This window comes from Salvelinus namaycush, chromosome 19 (genome assembly GCF_016432855.1).
Source record: "Salvelinus namaycush isolate Seneca chromosome 19, SaNama_1.0, whole genome shotgun sequence".
In the NCBI taxonomy this organism is placed as follows: domain Eukaryota; kingdom Metazoa; phylum Chordata; class Actinopteri; order Salmoniformes; family Salmonidae; genus Salvelinus; species Salvelinus namaycush.
This window is the reverse complement of record NC_052325.1, coordinates 48,580,748-48,605,161: the sequence shown is the minus strand read 5'-3', so window position 1 is coordinate 48,605,161 and position 24,414 is coordinate 48,580,748. Positions and strand designations below refer to the sequence as shown.

The 24,414-nt window shown below is 42.9% G+C and overlaps 1 protein-coding gene across 2 annotated transcripts in view; it reads right to left on the bottom strand.

The window, feature by feature from the left end:
• Positions 1–2,175: 2,175 nt before the first annotated feature.
• LOC120064481 (cell division cycle protein 16 homolog) overlaps positions 2,176–24,414 on the bottom strand; it is a 31,835-nt gene continuing 9,596 nt past the window's right edge. The window contains exons 6-18 of one of the 2 annotated variants that reach the window (XM_039015086.1): positions 24,108–24,267; positions 21,773–21,867; positions 19,369–19,502; positions 18,214–18,293; positions 18,034–18,083; positions 17,486–17,559; positions 15,708–15,833; positions 15,035–15,187; positions 12,242–12,305; positions 9,855–9,916; positions 8,684–8,819; positions 8,416–8,524; positions 2,176–3,048 (exon numbers count right to left, since the gene is read on the bottom strand). In XM_039015086.1, coding sequence (XP_038871014.1) covers positions 2,789–3,048; positions 8,416–8,524; positions 8,684–8,819; positions 9,855–9,916; positions 12,242–12,305; positions 15,035–15,187; positions 15,708–15,833; positions 17,486–17,559; positions 18,034–18,083; positions 18,214–18,293; positions 19,369–19,502; positions 21,773–21,867; positions 24,108–24,267 — 1,503 coding nt within the window. In that variant the 3' untranslated portion in view covers positions 2,176–2,788. The remainder of the gene's footprint in view (positions 3,049–8,415; positions 8,525–8,683; positions 8,820–9,854; positions 9,917–12,241; positions 12,306–15,034; positions 15,188–15,707; positions 15,834–17,485; positions 17,560–18,033; positions 18,084–18,213; positions 18,294–19,368; positions 19,503–21,772; positions 21,868–24,107; positions 24,268–24,414) is intronic. The other variant, XM_039015087.1, reaches the window with a different exon arrangement.

The following is a 24,414-nucleotide window of genomic DNA, read 5'->3' as shown; positions in this document are numbered from 1 at the left end:
TAATTACAGTAAGGGACTTAATTTTTACCCAGAAATTATTTGATATTGAAGTAAAAACAGCTACATTGGGCCTTTAATAAAGTGTTTTAAGAAATGCTGTGTCCTTTCCCGAGACATTCCTGGCAATGAAGGATAACTTCAGTGACATTCATAAGGGAAATCAACATTCTCAAAGTTCTTCAGAAACTACTTTTCTTAAAGAATTGGACCTCAGTGCACCAGCCATGCACTTAATTTTGCTTGCAGAGTTCTATAGTATAGACACAAATCTGTCTCCGCAGACTGTCCGTCACCTCTAGCCGCATGTGGGAGTCTCATCCCCGTCAGAGTCGCTGTCTCTCTCGCTGCAGCTTGGCTTGAGGATGGAGTGTGGCAGGCAGAGAGGGCTGGCGGTGGTTGCAGTGGTGAAAGTGCTCCACGCGTCCGGGCTAGAAGGCTGGCTTATAGATCGCCCATAGCTGTCACGGTACGGAACTGCATATAGAGGAGATTAACAGTAATCACCATAGCAAAGTGACCACTCACAGGTGTCTGCACTGGCAATTAATTTACATGCATATGTGTCCTAGCCTTTTAACTGGATTTTATTTGAGCTACTAATACCATAACACATCAGCCTAAGCACTATATATTTTAAGCCACCAATAAATTACAATTAACAATACAAAATAGGGTGCATTATGCCCTTACAATGCTCTTTAAGTACTTTGAGATACCATGAGAAGCATCAACATGTGACTGGTGGCTACTTATAGTATATTGCCCCCCGTTACATATACTCTATTTCCCCAAACCTTCAGATAAAGTCATTGAGTGACAATCCTCTCTCACCACTGAGGAAGGTCTGTTTGCCGCTGCTGGTCTCCACACAGAGCTGAGGCGAGGGTCTCTCTGGGGTAGACACGGAACTCTTGAGACTGGGGACGAAGGTGGAGCAGGTGTCCAAGTCCCGACACACCCTCTCCTGGGTGTAGGTGATGGAGGACTTAGACGGCGTGCAGCCCATCACTACCCCGGCTTGCTGCTGCTATACTCCATGAGGAAAAGAGCACTCACTGCATGTGTTCTGCTGAGAGACTGAGTGGGGGAGGAGAGAGGGTGAAAGAGAGAGAGGGAGGCTAGTAGAGTGGAGTGGGTGAGTGTTATAGGTGTGTCTGTGTGTGAGAGGGGATAGAGAGAGGGATACGTGGAGTAGTTGAGAGTGAGGACTCTGGTGGTTGTCAGGGGCGCAGCTAGAATCCTTGCTTTAGTCGTCAGGAAGACGATCGAGGGGAGTAGTAGCCAGCCCTCATTTGAAGCAGCACAAGGAGAAATATCATACATTAAACATCACCCCTCCCTTCCATCTGACCTTTAAAGTGTGTGTGTGTGTGTTTGACGTTTTGCCTTGGTTCTCCAAAAAGACTGTGACACAAAGACACCCAAAACGTGCTTTTCTCTATTACATGGCTGTGTGAGTAGGCTTGAGCACTATATCCTGACAGCTCTTGAGATGTAAAACAAACACACTGAGCATTACTTTCATCGATGGTGAGGACACACAAGATGTGGAGGAAGTGGTTAAGTAGGGACCAAATAAGGGCATGGTACGCTTATCACTGACAATCATTGGGCTTGGCTGCTTGAAATGAATGGGAAAAAATAACTGCCCACTTGTTTAATCGACCAAGATCATTACTTGGAACAGGAACCATTGATTTCGTTTCTATTTGATTCCATTATGCATTTGTCTCTGTCCGAGCTTGTTGTTTGTGCGTCTCTGCGGAACTCCCATCAACCATTATTTATGAAGTTCAAGGGGGCTGTGCATAATGTGTAGTGCGTTGACTTCCAATGAGATTGAGTTTCTACCATCAAATTGATGTAGCCATGTAGGTGTTGCGTAATTACACAATATTGATAACGCAAACAGGTTGACACAATGTACTGTATAATTACCGTGTCAATAACACTAGGGGAAAATTAAAATTCTGGGGTCTGTTGACAAACCTCACCTCTCAATGCTTTGTATTTTCATGACTGACATACCTGAGTGCTATTACGGAAGTATTTTTGATTCTGAATTTAACAGTGAAGGGACAATTGATAACATGAGATCATCTCCCCGTCAATGCTTCAATTATTACTACCAAGAGACAAAGCTTGCCAGGATTACAATGAACACAGAAATAAATATAAAAAGATAAAATGTATGGTTTATTGTAAGAATTACCAATAATATTTTCATCAAAAAGTTCTGGCATTCAGACAGTTTTCTTTATTCAAGGTAAAAATCCACAGGTAAGCGTCCCACATGTTCCTGCTAGGAGGCAGGGATACGGGACACAGAGTCAGTTAGAGCTCAAAAGGTGTTGCTTGACTGAACGGAATGAATGCAGCAGCATCCGAGGACAAAATGTCTCTGCTTTCCCCACTTCTTCAAACTACCCACCTGAGCCCCTATTCCAAACCAAATCACTCACCCCACATCCCTGGGCCCTTGTCAACTTCCCCTTGGGAATCTGAAAATAGTGGATTACTGGGAGCAATATTAATTCAGGCGCAACATTTTTATTTTACTATACGGTAGAAAACCAATTGGAATAGAGCTCAAACTTATGCTAAAAGCTCTGCCTTACATTCTATTATGCTATATCCAGGTTGTTCCCCACCGCTTAAGCTACACCAATCCAATCATTTCAAATCCCAAAGAGGGGAAGTCGACAAGAAACCTAAAGATAAGTGCCAAAGGACTGGTTTGGAATTGGTCCCACAACTGGTCATGACGACAATCATGTCATCAGTGACATTACGTGCTGGTGTCCGACATCGACGTCTCAAGCATCATGTCGCTCTCGTACATGTCACATTCCAGGGGCAGCGAGCGCCGTAGGGGCGTGTCCAACGAGGCCTTGTCCTGATTGGACGGCAACGTCTCTAGGACCACGATGCCGCTCTCCTCCAGAAGTGGCGTGGCTCGAGCATCACTGGGTTCCGTTGACATGTTCAGCATCTTCATCAACACCGGCGTGCTCAGCGTCCCACGGACCTTGTCCTTTATGTCCGTCCCTGAAAGACACATTACCATTAAAATGCTGAATTGTACCATCAGTGTTCAAGTCTTAGCTACCTCATTCTTATAGTCGATCTGTGAAGAATTCCCTGCTCCCTCAGTCATCAGCTGTGGCATCGCATCGGTGAAACTCTGCGCACACACACAATGCTCTCAATCCTTCAGTTTCCAGCGCAGCTACACTGCCGCACCTTTCGAACATTATCCAGTGTTCTTTCCCTATATTTTGAAGTCGTGTGCGTTTATGAAAACACAAGCATTTTTTCGATATGTCGTAATATCTGACCGTATTATGATCACCAGTTATCCCAAGTTAAAACTCCCTGCAACCTTCCATCATGTGCTAGCTTGCCTTGATCATTTAGAATTGTTAGCCATATTCTAGCTACACTGTATGATCAAAAGTATGTAGACAACTGCTTGTCGAACATCTCAATCCAAAATCATGTGTATTAGTGTGGAGTTGGTCCCCCCTTTGCTGCTATAACAGCCTCCACTTTTCTGGGAAGGCTTTCCACTAGATGTGGGAATATTGCTGCGGGGACTTGCCTCCATTCAGCCACAAGAGCATTAGTGAGGTTTTGGGTGATTAGGCCTGGCTCGCAGTGGCGTTCCAATTCATCCCAAATGTGTTCAATGGGGTTGAGGTCAGGGCTCTGTGCAGACCAGTCAAGTACTTCCACACCGATCTCGACAACCCATTTCTGTTTGGACCTCGCCTTGTGCACGGGGGCATTGTCATGCTGAAACAGGAAAGGGCCTTCCCCAAACTGTTGCCAAAAAGTTGGAAGGACAGAATCGTATATAATGTCATTGTATGCGGTAGCGTTAAGATTTCCCGTCACTGGAACTAAGGGGCCTAGCCCGAACCATGAAAAACCTCCACAAATCATTATTCCTCCCCCACAAAACATTAGTTGGCACTATGCATTGGGGCATCCACCAAACCCAGATTCGTCCATTGGACTGCTAGATGGTGAAGCATGATTTATCACACCAGACAAGGCGTTGCCACTGCTCCAGAGTTCAATGGCGGCGCACTTTACTCCACCCGATGCTTTGAATTGCGCATGGTGATCTTAGGCTTGTGTGCAGTTGCTCAGCCATGCAAACCCATTTCATAAAGCTCCCAACGAACAGCTATTGTGCTGACATTGCTTCCAGAGGCTGTTTGGAACTCAGTAGTGAGTATTACAACCGAGGAGACACTTAAAAATATTTTACACACTATGCGCTCGGTGGTCATGTTCTGTGAGCTTGTGTGGCCTACCACGTCGCGGCTGAGCCGTTGTTGCTCCTAGATAATTCCACATCACAATAACAGCACTTACAGTTGACCGGGGCAGCTCTAGCAAGGCAGAAATTTGACAAACTAGGTTGGCATCCTATGACGGTAACGCATTGAAAGTCACTGAGCTCCATCCTACCGACAATGTTTGTCTATGGAGATATCATGGCTGTGTGCTCGATTTTATACACCTGTCAGCAACGGGTGTGGCTGAAATAGCTAAATCCTAAATTTGAAGGAGTGTCCATACTTTTATATACACTGCTCAAAAAAATAAAGGGAACACTTAAACAACACAATGTAACTCCAAGTCAATCACACTTCTGTGAAATCAAACTGTCCACTTAGGAAGCAACACTGATTGACAATACATTTCACATGCTGTTGTGCAAATGGAATAGACAAAAGGTGGAAATTATAGGCAATTAGCAAGACACCCCCAATAAAGGAGTGGTTCTGCAGGTGGTGACCACAGACCACTTCTCAGTTCCTATGCTTCCTGGCTGATGTTTTGGTCACTTTTGAATGCTGGCGGTGCTTTCACTCTAGTGGTAGCATGAGACGGAGTCTACAACTCACACAAGTGGCTCAGGTAGTGCAGCTCATCCAGGATGGCACATCAATGCGAGCTGTGGCAAGAAGGTTTGCTGTGTCTGTCAGCGTAGTGTCCAGAGCATGGAGGCGCTACCAGGAGACAGGCCAGTACATCAGGAGACGAGGTGGGGGCCGTAGGAGGGCAACAACCCAGCAGCAGGACCGCTACCTCCGCGTTTGTGCAAGGAGGAGCAGGTGGAGCACTGCCAGCGCCCTGCAAAATGACCTCCAGCAGGCCACAAATGTGCATGTGTCTGCTCAAACGGTCAGAAACAGACTCCATAAGGGTGGTATGAGGGCCCGACGTCCACAGGTGGGGGTTGTGCTTACAGCCCAACACCGTGCAGGACGTTTGGCATTTGCCAGAGAACACCAAGATTGGCAAATTCGCCACTGGCGCCCTGTGCTCTTCACAGATGAAAGCAGGTTCACACTGAGCACATGTGAAAGACGTGACAGAGTCTGGAGACGCCGTGGAGAACGTTCTGCTGCCTGCAACATCCTCCAGCATGACCGGTTTGGCGGTGGGTCAGTCATGGTGTGGGGTGGCATATCTTTGGGGGGGCCGCACAGCCCTCCATGTGCTCGCCAGAGGTAGCCTGACTGCCATTAGGTACCGAGATGAGATCCTCAGACCCCTTGTGAGACCATATGCTGGTGCGGTTGGCCCTGGGTTCCTCCTAATGCAAGACAATGCTAGACCTCATGTGGCTGGAGTGTGTCAGCAGTTCCTGCAAGAGGAAGGCATTGATGCTATGGACTGGCCCGCCCGTTCCCCAGACCTGAATCCAATTGAGCACATCTGGGACATCATGTCTCGCTCCGTCCACCAACGCCACGTTGCACAACAGACTGTCCAGGAGTTGGCGGATGCTTTAGTCCAGGTCTGGGAGGAGATCCCTCAGGAGACCATCCGCCACATCAGGAGCATGCCCAGGCGTTGTAGGGAGGTCATACAGGCACGTGGAGGCCACACACACTACTGAGCATCATTTTGACTTGTTTTAAGGACATTACATCAAAGTTGGATCAGCCTGTAGTGTGGTTTTCCACTTTAATTTTGAGTGTGACTCCAAATCCAGACCTCCATGGGTTGATAAATTTGATTTCCATTGATCATTTTTGTGTGATTTTGTTGTCAGCACATTGAACTATGTAAAGAAAAAACTATTTAATAAGAATATTTCATTCATTCAGATCTAGGATGTGTTATTTTAGTGTTCCCTTTATTGTTTTGAGCAGGGTATATAGTGTAAATGTTACAAAGTTGTATTCCTCTAGCTCCGTGTTTTCCAGCACCTTCATGGATGTCAGCCATACAGAGCTGTTACTAATGACTGTATATAAATTCAGCAAAAAAGAAATGTCCCTTTTTCTGGACCCTGTCTTTCAAAGATAATTAGTAAAAATCCAAATAACTTCACAGATCTTCATTGTAAAGGGTTTAAACACTGTTTCCCATGCTTGTTCAATGAACCATGAACATGCACCTGTGGAACGGTCGTTAAGACACTAACAGCTTACAGAGGTCACAGTTATGAAAACTTTGGACACTAAAGAAGCCTTTCTACTGACTCGGAAAAACACCAAAAGAAAAATGCCCAGGGTCCGTGCTCATCTGCGTGAACATGCCTTAGGCATGCTGCAAGGAGACATGAGGACTGCAGATGTGTCCAGGGCAATAAATTGCAATGTCCGTACTGTGAGATGCCTAAGACAGCGCTACAGGGAGACAGGACGGACAACACGGACAGCACCTGCACAGGGTTGGTACATCCGAACATCACACCTGCAGGACAGGTACAGGATGGCCACAACAACTGCCTGAGTTACATCAGGAACGCACAATCCCTCCATCAGTGCTCAGACTGTCCGCGATAGGCTGAGAGAGGCTGGACTAAGGGCTTGTAGGCCTGTGTAAGGCAGGTCCTCACCAGTCATCACCGTCAACAACGTCGCCTATGGGCACAAACCCACCATCACTGGACCAGACAAGACTGGCAAAACGTCCTCTTCACTGGCGAGTCGAGGGGTGATGGTCAGATTCGCGTTTATCGTCGAAGGAATGAGCGTTACGCCGAGGCCTGTACTCAGGAGCGGGATCGATTTGGAGATGGAGGGTCCGTCATGGTCTGGGGCGGTGTGTCACAGCATCATCGGACTGAGCTTGTTGTCATTGCAGGCAATCTCAATGCTGTGCGTTACAGGGAAGACATCCTCCTCCCTCATGTGGTGCCCTTCCTGCAGGCTCATCTTGACATGACCCTCCAGCATGACAATGCCACCAGCCATACTGCTCATTCCATGCAAGACAGGAATGTCAGTGTTCTGCCATGGCCAGCGAAGAGCCCGGATCTCAATCCCATTGAGCACGTCTGGGACCTGTTGGATCGGAGGGTGAGGGCTAGGGCCATTCCCCCCAGAAATGTCCGGGAACTTGCAGATGCCTTGGTGGAAGAGTGGGATAACATCTCACAGCAAGAACTGGCAAGTCTGGTGCAGTCCATGAGGAGATGCACTGCAGTACTTAATGCAGCTGGTGGCCACACCAGATACTGACTGTTACTTTTGATTTTGACCCCCCCCCCCTTTGTTCAGGGACACATTATTCCATGTCTGTGGAACTTGTTCAGTTTATGTCTCAGTTGTTGAATCTTGTTACGTTCATACAAATATTTACACGTTAAGTTTGCTGAAAATAAACGCAGTTGACAGTGAGAGGACGTTTCTTTTTCTGAGTTTATAATAACCATGATATCAAAGTGAACTTGGAGTCACGTGATGATATGGTGCGTTCCTCCCACTACGACTCAGGAAAGCATGCAGTTTATTTGGCTACAGATTCAATTAGTTATGATGAACTTCACAGGGTGGCGAAAGTGCACGGTGAGGGTCTTGATGCTCCTTTCCAATAAATATCGAGGGTCTTCTTCTGGTGACATTATGATCGATGCTCGGCTGCCGTTTGGCAAAAATAATCTCTTTTGTTCATAATAATCTCATCATTTAGGCTATACCCGCACTGTATCTGCGAGCTGTTGGCTAGATCCCACGTGCCAATACGCTATATAACGCAACATTTTTAGTGAAAAAAATGTGATGGAAACCCATTAACTACATGGGTATTTCACCACAAAAGTAATTTTATGTGCACTACATCAGGCACAGCCTTTTATGAAAACATCTATGGTTTGAAAAATGCATGTAGATTTTACAATATTCACACGAAAATCTGTTTGCCAATTGGATATTAAACCAGCTATAGTGTGGAAATATATCATTTTTTGCTGCACTGCCCCTTTAACACATGTAATTCACCAGCAAGGCACACGCCAGCAACTAGACTAGGAAAAAGCAAAACAGAAAACAGAAAATCAACAGTTGCCTTGTATCAAGTCTGATGTTCATTGTTAAAAATAACAAATACTATTATTTTTTTGTTTGTATATGTGTTCTAACATGGGTTGCAAAGTAGTTTTACCCATGTAGGAAGTTTGACCTATGTAGGCATCCGTGTCTCCAATGTACATCTCAATGCAGTGGCCGAGCATAGTCACAGAAAACGTGTCATCTCTTTTAAGACCGAGTGCCTGTCAGGAAGAAGCAGAACTCAATTGTTGTAATAGCATACAAAAAATGAATAGCAATATTTATTCAACTAATCACATGGTCATGTCAATGGATCCATGTCAATGGATTTAACATTTAAATAAAGGGACAAAAACACCCAAAAACTGAATAACCAGTACCGTGTGAAAGTAGTCGATGGCGCTCTCGAAGTCTCCCATGAGGCTGTGCACATATCCAATGACCGAGTAGGTTGAGGCGTGCTGAGGGATGAGAACCAGGGCCTGGCGGTGGTACTCCAACGCCTGGTCATACTTCCTATTGGAGGACAGAACAAAACAACCAATCAGACAGTTCTCCCAGAGCCAATCTAGAGCTCTGCCTGGTCTGGGTGTGTTCCACGGGATGTTGGTGGCACCTTAATTGTGGAGGATGGGCTCCTGGTAATGGCTGGAGCAGAATAGGTGGAACCATGTGTTTTGATAGCGTTCCAGACATTATTATGAGCCGTTCCTCCCCTCAGCAGCCCCCTGTGGTGTGTTCAAAGATCCAAAAACTTCCTCCCTTAGACCTGTGTCCAAATAGTAGTTGTTTTCAAATTCACCACATAGGAAAACACCCCATCATGTTTTGTACAAATCAAATACTGAACCAAGTGTATGTCATTCGCAGGGGTTTGACTTAAACTGATTCAATCAATTGGTCAGTACACACAGCAATTCGGGTTAAGAAGCCTTTATTAAAATAAAAACAAAACCTTAACTGCGAGGTGCAGATTACCAAAGATTGCCCTTTACATAAAAAGTACCCAAACCTTTTCAAAACCTCCACTTGTACCGCAAAGCCTCTCTCTAGATCTGCTGAGTGGCTCCTACGCATTATTCATGAACAGATCTGTGCATGAATACTCAATTAGAGACCTACTTGTACAGAAGGACTGAGGAGAGCAAGTGCGTCTCTCTGAAAATAGTCAGAGAGAGAGAGAGAGAGGTCCTATCATCACATCAGGCTCTCCACCTGAAATATCACTCAGGTTAATTTTGGATCCCTGTCCTTTAATGTGGTACCTGGAAGACAATAGATAAATGCCTGCCTACTCATCCCATAAGTGTGATGAGAACAAGGAAATTACAACTATGGCATCATAGGAAAGATGGAGAGATGCCAGTCAGAACTTCCATTCTGTTCAGTTCCATCATCTCAAAATGTGTATGTCACAAAGCCAGCTATAAATATTAAGGATTAGCTAAAGCTAGCTAGCTTCAGTTAGCTCCACATTTCAGCTCAGGCTTGATCCATATCACAAAGGTGGATATCTACACATGGATAACACCCAGGAAGATTCGTACTCACTTCAGTTTTCGACAAACGTGACCCAGGTTGTTTAGGAGAGGCTCCCACTTGTCCACGGTCACCTGAAATAAAAAAGCTTAAAATCATTGGAGAAAAAAGGAATGATTGCATTGAACATAACTCTTAAAATGAATCTTACAACTCAACGATACAGGCTGCCAGTTCTTAACCCTCATACTATTGACTGGTAACCCAAAGGTGGTTTATTCAATTCTTAAAATGTACCTAGTTATTAACAAACCTAAATAATATGTTTCTGTATCAATATGGACTTTTTAAATATTCAAGACCTTTAGGGTCATTTTGTCCCATGTCCCCACCATTTTTTTTTTTTTAAATAATAATAGAAATCGGACTATAGTAATGTCACAGATATTATTTGAATCTAGGTTTCTCTGGAGACATAATAACAAGATATCACCCCATAGCACAAATCTAAAAACATCTTTATTTGAATCCAGGATTCTCTGGAGACCAAATAAGTTATCCATACCACCAGAGGGTGAAAGGGGACCTGTATATGTGATTTTGACTAGATAGACAGAACACCTGCAGAGATGATGCACCTTATGTAGCCTAATGTTTAGTGTTGGAATAGTAACCGAAAGGTTGCAAGATCGAATCCCCGAGCTGACAAGGTAAAAATCTGTCATTCTGCCCCTGAACAAGGCAGTTAACCCACTGTTCCTAGGCAGTCATTGAAAATAAGAATTTGTTCTTAACTGACGTGCCTAGTTAAATAAATATATTTTTTAAATTAATAAATGTACGCCTATGGTTATAAGTATAACCATGAACAAAATTCAATTTTACCTTGAATTTAAGTGTCAGTACTAAGAATACTTGGTAGAACTAATACAGAAACCAGCTACCCTCTATATGAACACAGTCCTCTAGTCACAATTTTTTATTTCTTTAAAGCTATTTTACAGGAAATTTTATAAATACCAGAAGTCCTATAATATCCTCCAATATTCTGTGTGAGAGACTTGTTATGGTATTTGGGTTACTGTACATTTGGTATGAAGTGACTGAGGAGTTTGGCATGCTTTTTGAAGCATCCTACAGTAGGCTATACCACTCCCAATGTTTAACTAGGAGAGATGCCAACACTGCCCGTAGGGTAGTGTTACCCTCTATATGCCATTTTTGTAAACAGCCATTTTTTTAAACATGTTTTATTTGTACCTTTATTTAACTAGGCAAGTCAGTTAAGAACAAATTCTTATTTACAATGACGGCCTACCACGGCCAAACCCTCCCCTAACCCAGACGACGCTGGGCAAATTGTGCGCCGCCCTATGGGACTCCCAATCATGGCCGCTTGTGGTACAGCCCAGGATCGAACCAGGGTCTGTAGTGATGCCTCTAGCACTGAGAAGCAGTCCCTTAGAGCGCTGCGCCACTTGGGAGCCACAAAATAAAATACCTTTATTAGCATAGATCTTGTACTTGCCAACCTTCCTTACCTATTAGAATTGACCCCTAACCTTTGCTCTCATCTCTCCTGTCCAAGTGCCATCTCCCTCTGTTGTACATAGTAAGGCCGTACTCCAGCCCTAACAACTCTAAACTGGCCGAGCGCTTCTTCAGCCAGGCCTTGAGCATCGCACCAGAAGACCCCTTTGTCATGCACGAGGTGGCCGTGGTGGCCTTCCAGAACGGAGAGTGAGTAACACGCATAGTATTATTTTCGCATGGTCTCTATGCACACTCACGGGGCCCTGCACACCGACACTCCAACACAAACAATCACTCTATCATTTGCTCACACACAAATATACTGACTACACACACGCATACCCACTCACATTCAATCAGCATATACCTGCTACTCTGTTTATCATATATCCTGATGCCTCGTCAACTTATGCTTATACATATCTACCACTATCACTCCAACATCCCTGCACATTGTAAATATGGTACCGGAACTGACTGACCGTGTGTGTGTGTGTGTGTGTGTGTGTGTGTGTGTGTGTGGTATGCTTGCTCTCGTGTTAATTTTATTTCTAGTGTTTTTAGTATTACATTGTTATTGTGCATTTCACCATACTTGTACATGGGACATTACAACTTAAAATGGGGAAAATGTATATTTATGTTTTACAGAATATGCAAATTAACTGTAATTGTGCTAAAAGTCTTTTGGTAATTTTGATTCTCCAGAAAACTTAATTCTGATTAAAACAGTATAAGACATGTAGTAATGTTAACATTTTGCTATGACTGTTGCTTTACCCCCCCCCCAAAATAGTTTCTTCTTGGGGTCAAAGTGAACCCAGTTGGTAATCCATGCATGGAAAATGTTGGTCGTACGATTAAGAGGTCCCAAAACTTAAAGATTAGAGCATGATACGTGGCACTCGATTGAAATGACCAGCTACCTCGTTCCCAATGGCTTTGATCTTGTTCATGGCATCCAGGAACAACTTCTCGGCTGTTTTCCAGCTGAAAAGGGAAGAATCGAAGAAATTTCAGCAAAATCCACACATGAATAAATAAACAAAAATAAGGCAATAGTATCTTTCACGCATCGTCGTGTCAGCCTGAACAGTACTGTGCTAGCTCAGATTGTCTTTTCAAATGGTCCTTTCCGGCACAGTTCCAGCAACTATGGTGGACATTGCCAGGTACAGCTGTTGGATAATCTTTTCCCGACTAAATAGACAGGACCCACGTTTCTAGTCACAACCTAATCTCTGTTAACCCAGAAGTAAAATCATACGTAATTTGGTCAGCGGCGTCTGTAAGAGTTCGAAGTTCAGATTTCCGGCAAAGATGTCGTCGTGACCCTCACAAAAGGAAAAGTACTCAGCCAAATGTGTGCACGTGGAGGTATTCTAGTGTGTTACACATCATATTCGGGTGCACGTGCGCGTACGTTTTCTCTGTGTGTGAGTAGAAATACACATTATCCCAGTATGTGTTCGGGCCAGGATGATACCAGTATCGCGACACTCGTTTTTCCTTGGCACGATACTAACAAGAAGCAAATTCTACTTCAGGAAAAAAGCCCAATGTTACACATACAGCAGGTTTTTAAAGGACTAAAGACATTGGTCTGATTTGTTTATAATTTTTGCCATTGAAAACATAGTGCAATACTGGTATCATCTTAAGTTATAATGTCCCATGTACAAGTATGGTGAAATGCCCAATAACAACGTAATTCTAAAAACATAAAAAATCTGAAATTTGACAAATCAAATTAACACGAGAAAGCAAGCATACCACACACACACACACACAGGGTCAGTCAGTTCCAGTACCATATTTACAATGTGAAGGGATATTGGAGTGATAATGGTAGATATGTATAAGCATAAGGTGACGAGGCATCAGGATATACAGTTGAAGTCGGAAGTTCACATAACTAAGTTTAAATGTATTTGGCTAAGGTTTTTCACAATTCCTGACATTTAATCCAAGTAAAAACTCCCTGTCTTAAGTCAGGTAGGATCACCACTTTACTTTAATAATGTGAAATGTCAGAATGATTTATTTCAGCTTTTATTTCTTTCATCACATTCCCAGTGGATCAGCAGTTTACATACACTCAATTAGTATTTGGTAGCATTGCCTTTACATTGTTTAACTTGGGTCAAACATTTTGGGTAGCCTTCCACAAGCTTCCCACAATAAGTTGGGTGAATTTTGGCCCATTCCTCCAGACAGAGCTGGTGTAACTGAGTCAGGTTTGTAGGCCTCCTTGCTCGCACACACTTTTTCAGTTCTGCACACACATTTTCTAGGTCAGGGCTTTGTGATGGCCACTCCAATAACTTGACTTCGTTGTCCTTAAGCCGTTTTGCCACAACTTTGGAAGTATGCTTGGGGTCATTGTCCATTTGGAAGACCCATTTGCGACCAAGCTTTAACTTCCTGACTGATGTCTTGAGATGTTGCTTGAAAATATCCACATAATTTTCCTACCTCATGATGCCATCTATTTTGTGAAGTGCACCAGTCCCTCCTGCAGCAAAGCACCCCCATAACATGATGCTTCCACCCCCATGCTTCACAGTTGGGATGGTGTTCTTCAGCTTGCAAGCCTCCCCCTTTTTCCTCCAAACATAACAATGGTCATTGTGGCCAAACAGTTCCATTTTTGTTTCATCAGACCAGAGGACATTTCTCCAAAAAGTACGATCTTTGTCCCCATGTGCAGTTGCAAACCGTAGTCTGGCTTTTTTCTGCTGGTTTTGGAGCAGTGGCTTTTTCCTTGCTGAGCGGCCTTTCAGGTTATGTCAGTATAGGGCTTGTTTTACTGTGGATATAGATACAAAAGTATCTGCTTCCTCCAGCATCTTCACAAGGTCCTTTGCTGTTGTTCTGTGATTGATTTGCACTTTTCGCACAAAAGTACATTCATCTCTAGGAGATAGAACGCGTCTCCTTCCTGAGTGGTATGACGGCTGCGTGGTCCCATGGTGTTTATACATGCGTACTATTGTTTGTACAGATGAACGTGGTACCTTCAGGCGTTTGGAAATTGCTCCCAAGGACGAACCAGACTTGTGGAGATCAACAATTTTTTCTATGAGGTCTTGGCTAATCTCTTTTTTGATTTTCCCATGATGTCAAGCAAAGAGGCAGTGAGTTTGAAGGTAGGCATTGAAATACATCCACAGGTACACCTTCAATTGACTCAAATAATGTCAATTAGCCTAACAGAAGCTTCTAAAGCCATGACATTTTCTGTAATTTTCCAAGCTGTTTAAAGGCACAGTCAACTTAGTGTATGTAAACTTCTGACCCACTGGAATTGTGATACAGTGAATTATAAGTGAAATAATCTGCCTGTAAACAATTGTTGGATAAATTACTTGTGTCATGCAAAGTAGATGACCTAACCGACTTGCCAAAACTATAGTTTGTTAACAAGACATTTGTGGAGTGGTTGAAAAATGAGTTTTAATGACTCCAACCTAAGTGTATGTAAACTTCCGACTTCAACTGTATGATAAACAGAGTAGCAGCAGCGTATATGCTGAGCGGATGTGAGTGGATGTGTGTGTGTGTGTGTGTGTGTGTGTGTGTGTAGAGTCAGTATAAATGTATGTGCATATTATGAGTGTGAGCAAATGGAGTGATTGTTTGTGTTGGAGTGTCGGTGTGCAGGGCCCTGTGAGTGTGCATAGAGACCATGCAAAAATAAGATTATGCGTGTTACTCACTCTCCGTTCTGGAAGGCCACCACGGCCACCTCGTGCATGACAAAGGGGTCTTCTGGTGCGATGCTCAAGGCCTGGCTGAAGAAGCGCTCGGCCAGTTTAGAGTTGTTAGTAAGGCCGTACTCCAGCCCTATGTACAACAGAGGGAGATGGCACCTGGACAGGAGAGATGAGAGCAAAGGTTAGGGGTCAATTCTAATGGGCAAGGAAGGTTGGCAAGTACAAGATCTATGCTAATAAAGGTATTTTATTTTGTGGCTCCCAAGTGGCGCAGCGCTCTAAGGCACTGCATCTCAGTGCTAGAGGCATCATTACAGACCCTGGTTCGATCCCGGGCTGTACCACAAGCGGCCATGATTGGGAGTCCCATAGGGCGTCGCACAATTTGCCCAGCGTCGTCTGGGTTAGGGGAGGGTTTGGCCGTGGTAAGCTGTCATTGTAAATATGAATTTGTTCTTAACGGACTTGCCTGGTTAAACATTTGTATTATTTGCATCAGTTTATGACACTGCACATTTCTCACTGTTTTCAATGACCAAGGCAGCCCTGTGTTTAGCCATTTTAGCAAGATGCCTTTGAACACACAACTTGTTCGCACACATCCTGTTCTGTGGATGTATCCGGGTGTCCATGTGCGCGTGTGGAAGGGGAGTCTGGGTTCAATAACAGTACATACCCCTTCATCAGTTGAGCAGCGGTGAAGTAAGCAGCCATGGCCTGGTCGTGTTCACTCTCCACCGCAAACGAGTGACCGTAGGCGATCCATGCCGGGCCGTACGTCCGCTCCAGAGTTGTTGCCTTGCTGCGGGAGACAGAATTAGGACGTTAGTGTAAATAAGAGATATTCTACTCAGTCGCGGAAAGAATGCAGAGTAAATATTATTATGAATATGTAAGTAATACAGTACCAGTCAAAAGTTGACACCTACTCATGCCAGGGTTTTTCTTATTTTATACATTGCAGAATAATAGTGACGACATTACAACTATGGAATCATGTAGTAACCAAACAAGTAACCACCCTTTGCCTTTATGACAGCTTCGCACACTTGGCATTCTCTCAACCAGCTTAATAAGGTAGTCACCTGGAATGTATTTCAAATAACAGGTGTGCCTTGTTAAAAGTTAATTTGTGGAATTTCTTCCCTTAATAAGTTTGTGCCCATCAGTTGTGTTGTGACAAGGTAGGGGTGGTATACAGAAGATAGTCCTATTTGGTACAAGACGAAGTCCATATGATGGCAAGAACAGCTCAAATAAGCAAAGAGAAATGACAGTCCATCATTACTTTACGACATGGTCAGTCAATACGGAATGTTTCAAGAACTGTCGCAAAAACCAAGCTCTATGATGGAACTGGCTCTCATGAGGACCTACACAGGAAAGAAGACCCAGAGTTACCTCTGCTGCAGTTAAGTTCTTGAAACATTCCGTATTAGAGTTACCAGCCTCAGAAATTGCAGCCCAAATAAATGCTTCACAGAGTTCAAGTAACAAACAACATCAACTGTTCTGAGGAGACTGCATGAAATCAGGCCTCCATGGTCAAATTGCTGCAAAGAATCCCCTACTAAAGGACACCAATAAGAGGAAGAGACTTGCTTGGGCCAAGAAACACGAGCAATGGACATTAGACCAGTGGAAATCTGACCTTTGGTCTGATGAGTCCAAATTTGAGATTTTTGGTTGCAACAGCCGTGTCTTTGTGGGACACAGAGTAGGTGAACAGATGATCCCTGCATGTGAGGTTCCCACTGTGAAGCATGGAGGAGGAGGTGTGAAGGTGCTTTGCTGGTGACACAGTCTGTGATTTATTTAGAATTCAAAGCACACTTAACCAGCATACGCCATCCCATCTGGTTTGCGCTCAGTGGGACTATCATTTATTTATCAACAGGACAATGACCCAACACACTTCCAGGCTGTGTAAGGGCTATTTGACCAAGAAGGAGAGTGATGGAGTGCTACATCAGATGACCAGGCCTCCACAATCACCTGACCTCAACCCAATTGAGATGGTTAGGGATGAGTAGGACCGCAGAGTGAAGGAAAAGCAAATAACAAGTTCTCAGCATATGTGGGAACTCCGTCAAGACTGTTGGAAAAGCATTCCAGGTGAAGCTGGTTGAGAGAATGCCAAGAGTGTGCAAAGCTGTCATCCAGGCAAAGGGTGGCTACTTTGAAGAATCTGTTTAACACTTTTTTGGTTACTGCATGATTCCATGTGTTATTTCATATTTTAATGTCTTCACTATTATTCTACAATGTAGAAAATAGTAAAAATAAAGAAAAACCCTTGAATGAGTAGGTTTGTCCAAACTTTAGTCTGGTACTGTATATAGTACTTTGCAATGTGTAGATTTGATTCAGCAGCAAGTGAATCAATAAAAATATTTGGAATATCAACATCAGACTGATGAATATTGAATAGGCCTGGCAATAAGAACATGGTACCTGAGATATCTACGAGCGTGTTCATTCTTGTGACCGACCATAAGATAGTAGCATCCCACAGCAAACCAAGAGACCTGGATGAAAACAATGCTTACCATTTGGTTAGTGGTCAAATATTAAATGCATTAAAAAATATATATATATATACTGTGACCAAGAAGGAGAATGATGGAGTGCTACATCAGATGACCTGGCCTCCACAATCACCCAGCCTCAACCCAATTGAGATGGTTAGGGATGAGTTGGACCGCAGAGTGAAGGAAAAGCAGCCAACAAGTGCTCAGCATATGTGGGAACTGCAATGCCAAGATGCAAGTATAGAGGGGTATCACAGGAGGTTGTTGGCACCTTAATTGGGGAGGACGGAGGAGGGAGGAGGGAAATGGCTGGTAGCAGGATGAGTGGAACGGTATTAAACACGTGGTTTTCTAAGTGTTTGATGCCGCTCCAGCCATTATTATGAGCCGTCTTCCCCTCAGCAGCCTCCTGTGGCGGGTATACTCATAGCAGAGGAAAGTAATGGTATACAAAGCAGGGGTTATACTTACTGGGTTGTTGGGATACAAGTCCACAAGCTTGTGTGAAAGGTAGAACAGTTCTGTCGGGGAATAAAGAGCAGAGAATCATGGTACATGTTTTTTCTCACCAAAGAATTTAGATGTACATTTATCTTTCACGAGTATGTATGAATAAACACACTTAAAAAAGGAGAGCATCAACCGTATTACCATTTGCTTTGCTGAGCTCCACCAGTGTTCCTATATGAACAGGTAAACAGTTGGCATGGAATGGGTCTTTCACCATCACCCTTGAAGAAACAAAACATAAGTATGCAACTTATACCCTTTTCACAGAACTGAGCTGAGAGAATAATATTCCAACAGACATGCACTGAGTGTACCACACATTAACAACTCCTGTTCTTTCCATGACAGACTGACCAGGTGAAAGCCACGATCCCTTATTTAGGTCACTTGTTAAATCCACTTCAAATCAATGTAGATGAAGGGGAGGAGACAAGTTAAAGAAGGAATTGTAAGCCTTGAGAAAATTGAGACGTGGATTGTGTGCGTGTGCATTTCAGAGGGTGAACGGGCAAGACAAAAGATTGAAGTGCCTTTGAACGGGGCATGGTAGTAGGTGCCAGATGCACCGTTTTGAGTCAAGAACTGCCACGCTGCTGGGTTTTTCACACTAAACAGTGTCCCGTGTGTATCAAGAATGGTGTAACACCCAAAGGACATCCAACCAAATTTGACAACTGTGGGAAGCAATGGAGTCAACATGGGCCAGCATCACTGTGGAACACTTTCGACACCTTGTTAGAGTCCATACCCCGAAGAATTGAGGCTGTTCTGAGGGCAAAAGGGGGTGCAGCTTAATATTAGGAAGGTGTTCCTAATATTTTGTACACTCAAGTGTATATCATAAGATCTTATGAACAAAAAAAAGGTTTGGCCGATTTAACACCTGCAGACTCGTCTGAAAGTAACCCATACCAACGAACTGAAGTAGTTTTGTGCCAACAAAAATGTGTTAAATGTGTGTCCCCAAAAAATGTCATATCTCCTAAATATAGGACAGACATTTCAAAACCGTAAGATTTTTTTGGGGGGGTCATTTATGAATGTGTTATTCAATGCTTCTATGGGCTATAGTAGTTAGGCCAAATTCAATATTTTATCAAATAATATATATATTTTTTATACCTGAAGGAGTCTTAAAATTCTAAATCAAATAGCTAAATGATCCTTGGTATGACCATCTTATGTGTGGGGGGGGGTACTTAGACTGAGGTAATAAACAAAAAAGGTTCGTTTTGCAGATTAACACCAGCAGACTGCCAATAAATCGTTGGGCCAGCGATTAGTTATCAAACTTACATGGATGTGAGTTTGTAGCACATTTTGAAGTCGCAGTTGTAATAATGCCTCTCTGCAATGGAGACCACCACATCCAAGTTGTCCTGGAGACCGTTGACCATCTCTGGGACCACCATATCACTGGGTTTGTTATACTGAGGGAAGGAAAGAGGAATGGATGGAGGGACAAAAAGGGTGGGAACATTTTAGGGTTATGCTGTCATGGTTACTGGTTGACTGACAGGGCAGCTGTAGATGACCAATAGTAAAATAGGAGTAATTGTAATATGGTTCATTCTGAACTATAGGGCAAAATCCAAAGTGATATGCGATGACCTACTGTGCCGGTTGTGAGATTTTTTCCCCGCCGGTTATTGTTATGCAAGACTGTTCGTCTCACGGTAAATGACTGTTAACAGAAGCGAGTTTAGCCTCTAGGCCTCCATGCACACCAAGTGGCTGATGCGTACCTTTGGAATATCTACAATTTTTTTTTTTAAGTCTGATTTATCAATTTAATATACACCATCACAATAAATCCATAATTTATTTTAGTCAGGTCTAAAGAAACATGATACGAAGAAAATGTATTTCAGAAGAACAGAATACGAGTTTGCCTACTGTATGTTATCTGGCTATGCTCCTTGCCATAGGCTTGTTCATTTGGCAGACAAGATATGCTTAGAAGTCCCGTGCCATTTTTTTTTTATATTATATGATTTTACAGTAAGAACAATGATATTCAACTTATCTAAATGAAATGGATATTTTCCCATTCTGGAGAGAGTGCGCATAAGTGGCTATGTTGAGCATAAAAGTGATCATTTGAAACAGGTCCTATACTTAATTATTTGGCAACTTCAGTTGTGAATGATAAGTATGTCTCAGAAAATCAAAACATGGGCTGCATGATGCGACTATAGGCTGTTGATGATTTAACAAAAATGGCAAAAAAAAATGCTTTTCGCTGGCTGCACAGCTGTTCTATCAAGTGATCATATTTTCACTCATCAGACTATACTTAATCTCGTCTTCACTAATATGTAAAATTAGAACATCCCATTATCAAATGGGCAGGATAAAAAATACAAAGTAATCTGTATGCAACTGAATAGTGAACGGAGGCGTGCGCTTTCCCGCCAGTCCGTTTTTCAATGATGGCGATACTTCGGTTTTGCACAATAGGAGCAGCTGAGAAGTAAAATATGAACACACTTATTCCACTCCACGCCTCAACCACTGTTTGAGGAGCATGTGTTCGCTGCGCGACAGGTGATATTCCGCCCAAACTGTATGCCAGGGGCTCTCCAACCCAGTTCCTGCAGCTAGCCAGTGATTCATTTGGAAAGTGAAATCTGTTCGGGAACGTCGACGGTAAAATTTCTTCACAACAAAACATTTAAACTGTTGACAACCCCTCTGCGCACTCCATAAAGGAATAAAGGAGCGCAAGGAGAGATGGAAACGCATGGTGGAGATATATTCTGTATAGCTAAAAAGGTAATCTGTCACCCAATTATAAAAAATAAATAAAAATGTATTCCTTTTACTAGGCTATTCAAAATCAAATACAAATTCAGTATAATTATAGGCTAACTCTGAGCCGAACCTGCAAAATCAATGAACCAACAGCATCGCCAAGGGCTATACGTTCTCTCCCAGACTCATGGACATAAATGAGCATAACATAGTCAATATTAAAATGAAATGATAATAATCCACACTCAAATGCGATTACTCGAATGTGTTTAATTGGAGTATAGGCTAGACCAATTATGTACCAAAATCTGTTTGATTATGATTTTTTTTGGCATGTGGTAATATGTGGTAGGTTATGTATTGTATAACGGCTTAATCATAATTTTAATTCAGGTTTATTTTCTGGCTTGGCCTCATAACCCTATGCATAAGTGCTAATATGTGTATGGGTGTTTTGAATTAATCATCACCTTAGAATTTTTTTTGTAACATGCTTTGATACAGAATCCACAACAACCATGTTTTCCACTCAGTTTCAACCTGCTGTTGAACTTCTTTCTTCAAATTGATCATCACAGTTAAGTGAGTTTTAAAAGCAAGATTCTGTTTTGATAAGTGTTTGATGTGATATCCGATTGCTTTTGCATTGATGTCAGAGTGGTTAGAGGGACAATCGGGGCCTGATGTTAATTAGCAAGTTGGGTACTACCAAAGCTTGTCCGGAGAGCATAAGAGGAGATTACTGTGACTCAATGGTCACGTGGAATTTTACTGCGGTCATGACTCATGACTGCTAGTGATGAGTCATGCAACAGCCCTATGATGACCTGGGTATTCAAGTACAGAAACAACATTGTGATCAACATTGACTGTGTAAAAACGGAAAAGTAACATAGGAATCTGAACAGAACTGATGTCCTGACATGGAGGATAACAGTGGACGTACCTTCTTCAATTTATTCTCAAACAGGAAGTGAAGTAATTCGTCTTCCTCCTCAGTGCACTGTTGGCTCAGAGGAAGTGAGTCCAGGAAGTCCTTTTCTAATACACACAAAAACAACCAGTCTTCAAATGGGGGGCTTGGGTAAAAAATATATACAGTGCGTTTGGAAAGTATTCAGACCCCTTGACATTTTGTTACGTTACAGCCTTATTCAAAAATTGACAAATCTGTTTTTTCCCCTCAATCTACACACAACACCCAATAATGACTTTGTACTTTGTTAAAGCACTTTAAAAGTGATTACAGCCTCGAGTCTTCTTGTGTATGACGCTAGAAGCTTGGCACACCTGTACTTGGGGAGTTTCTCCCATTCTTCTCTACAGATTTTGGGGCAGCAGGTAGCCTAGTGGTTGGGCCAGTAAGCTTTGGGCCAGTAACCGAAAGGTTGCTAGACCGAATCCACGAGCTGACAAGGTAAAAATCTGTCATTCTGCCCCTGAACTAGGCAGTTAACCCACTGTTCCTAGGCAGTCATTGTAAATAAGAATTTGTTCTTAACTGACTTGCCTTGTTAAATAAAAGAAGATGCACAAGCTCTGTCAGGTTGGATGGGGAGCGTTGATCCACAGCTAGTTTCAGGTCTCTCCAGAGATGTTAGATCAGGTTCAAGTACAGGCTCTGACTGGGCCATTCAGAGACTTGTCTCAAAGCCACTCCTACGTTGTATTGGCTGTGTGCTTAGGGTCGTTGTCCTGTTGAAAGGTGAACCATCGCCCCATTCTGAGGTCCTGAGTAGGTTTTCATCAAAGATCTCTGTACTTTACTCCGTTCATCTTTCCCTCGATCCTGACTAGTCTCCCAGTCCGTCGCTGAAAAACATCCCCACAGCATGATGCTGCCACCACCATGCTAAGGATGGTGCCAGGTTTCCTCCAGACGTGACACTTGGCATTCAGGGTAAAGAGTTCAATCTTGGTTTCATCAGACCAGAGAATGTTCTTTCTCATGGTCTGAGAGCCCTTGCAATAAAATGCAAATTAATTACTTAAAAATCATACAATGTGATTTTCTGGATTTTTGATTCAGTCTCTCACAGTTGAAGTGTACCTATGATAAAAAATTACAGACCTCTACATGCTTTGTAAGTAGGAAAACCTGCAAAATCGGCAGTGTATCAAATACTTGTTCTCCCTACTGTATATAGGTTAGTTAGCTAACTATAGCTACTGAAACAGATGTCGTTTTGCAATGTTTTTGTGGAAGAACACTGTTTGCATCCATGAGCTAGCTAGCTTTTTTTAAATGACCAGCACTGTAGGTGCGCGAGACAACTTTACCAGGATCATAGCATACGTATCGATGAATCATTGTGAAATATGAAATAGGAGTCACTAAACATTGATTACACTACGTAAAAAATTTATGAGCGCATTAAATTATTATGTGACATGCAGTCATATTCAGGTCCTGAATGTTCAACAAGCTTATTTGACACGTCAAATAGTATATTATTGGACACGCAAAGAGCCAAACAGTGTTCCATAGCAAAGACCAAAACTGCGTTCCATAGTAATCCTGGTTGAGAATGAAATGACTCAACAAAGAAACAGCACAGCAAGTAAGTGAAATAAATAGATTTTGATTATGTTTTACTGGTAATGGGGACATACGTAAATGGCAGCAAAATAACTTTTTGATCAGTGTGCTGTGTGTGTGTGTAACCTTTATTTAACCAGGCAAGTCAGGTAAGAACAAATTCTTATTTACAATGAGGGCCTACCCTAGGCCAATTGTGCGCCGTCCTATGGGACTCCCGATCACGGCCGGCTGTGATACAGCCTGGATTCGAACCAGTGCCTTAGACCGCTGCATCCATGTGTGTGTGTAAACGATTTAACCTTTCCAATGATTAAAAGTTCGCAAAAATGTTAAATATTGGTTACCGGTATCGTTTCTTTTTTGGCAAGGAAAATATCAGATATTGGCTAAAAATGTCATATCAGTGCATCACTATATTTCATTTATTTTTATTTTATACTTTTGCTAAAATTTCTAAAAAACTGTTTTTGGTGTATTGTGTGTAGATTGATGAGGGGGAAAAAAACTATTTAATCAATTTTAGAATAAGGCTGTAAAGTAACAAAATGTGGAAAAAGTCGGTGGGTCTGAATACTTTCCGAATGCACTGTACACACTCATCTGCCTACATAGCATACATAGTACAACTACATTTACCCTACAGAAACATCAGTAAGAACAGTATATCGTTATTGAAAACAATGGCACAAAATTATCTATATTACTCCTGCTACACACGTGCAAAACCCATAAGTTTCACCTTCCTGAGCGGTCAGCATGTGATGGGACGTTAGAAGGTCGAAGGCTTCAAAGCAGTACACGTCCAGTTTCAAGGCCTCTTTGTAGCTGGACGTGGCCAGAGGCCGGTTGTCCATAGCATCATAGATCTTCCCCCGCAACAGACAAATAGAACTGTCGATCTGAGAGGGGGGGTGAGTGGGAAATGAGGAAGAGAGAGGGAGCTAAAGAAAGATACGAGACCACAGGGGTCAGGACCACTGAAGCAGCATCAGTCGGGGAAGCCTCCAGGGGCCGCTGACATAAAGACCCACACATTCATTTTGTAT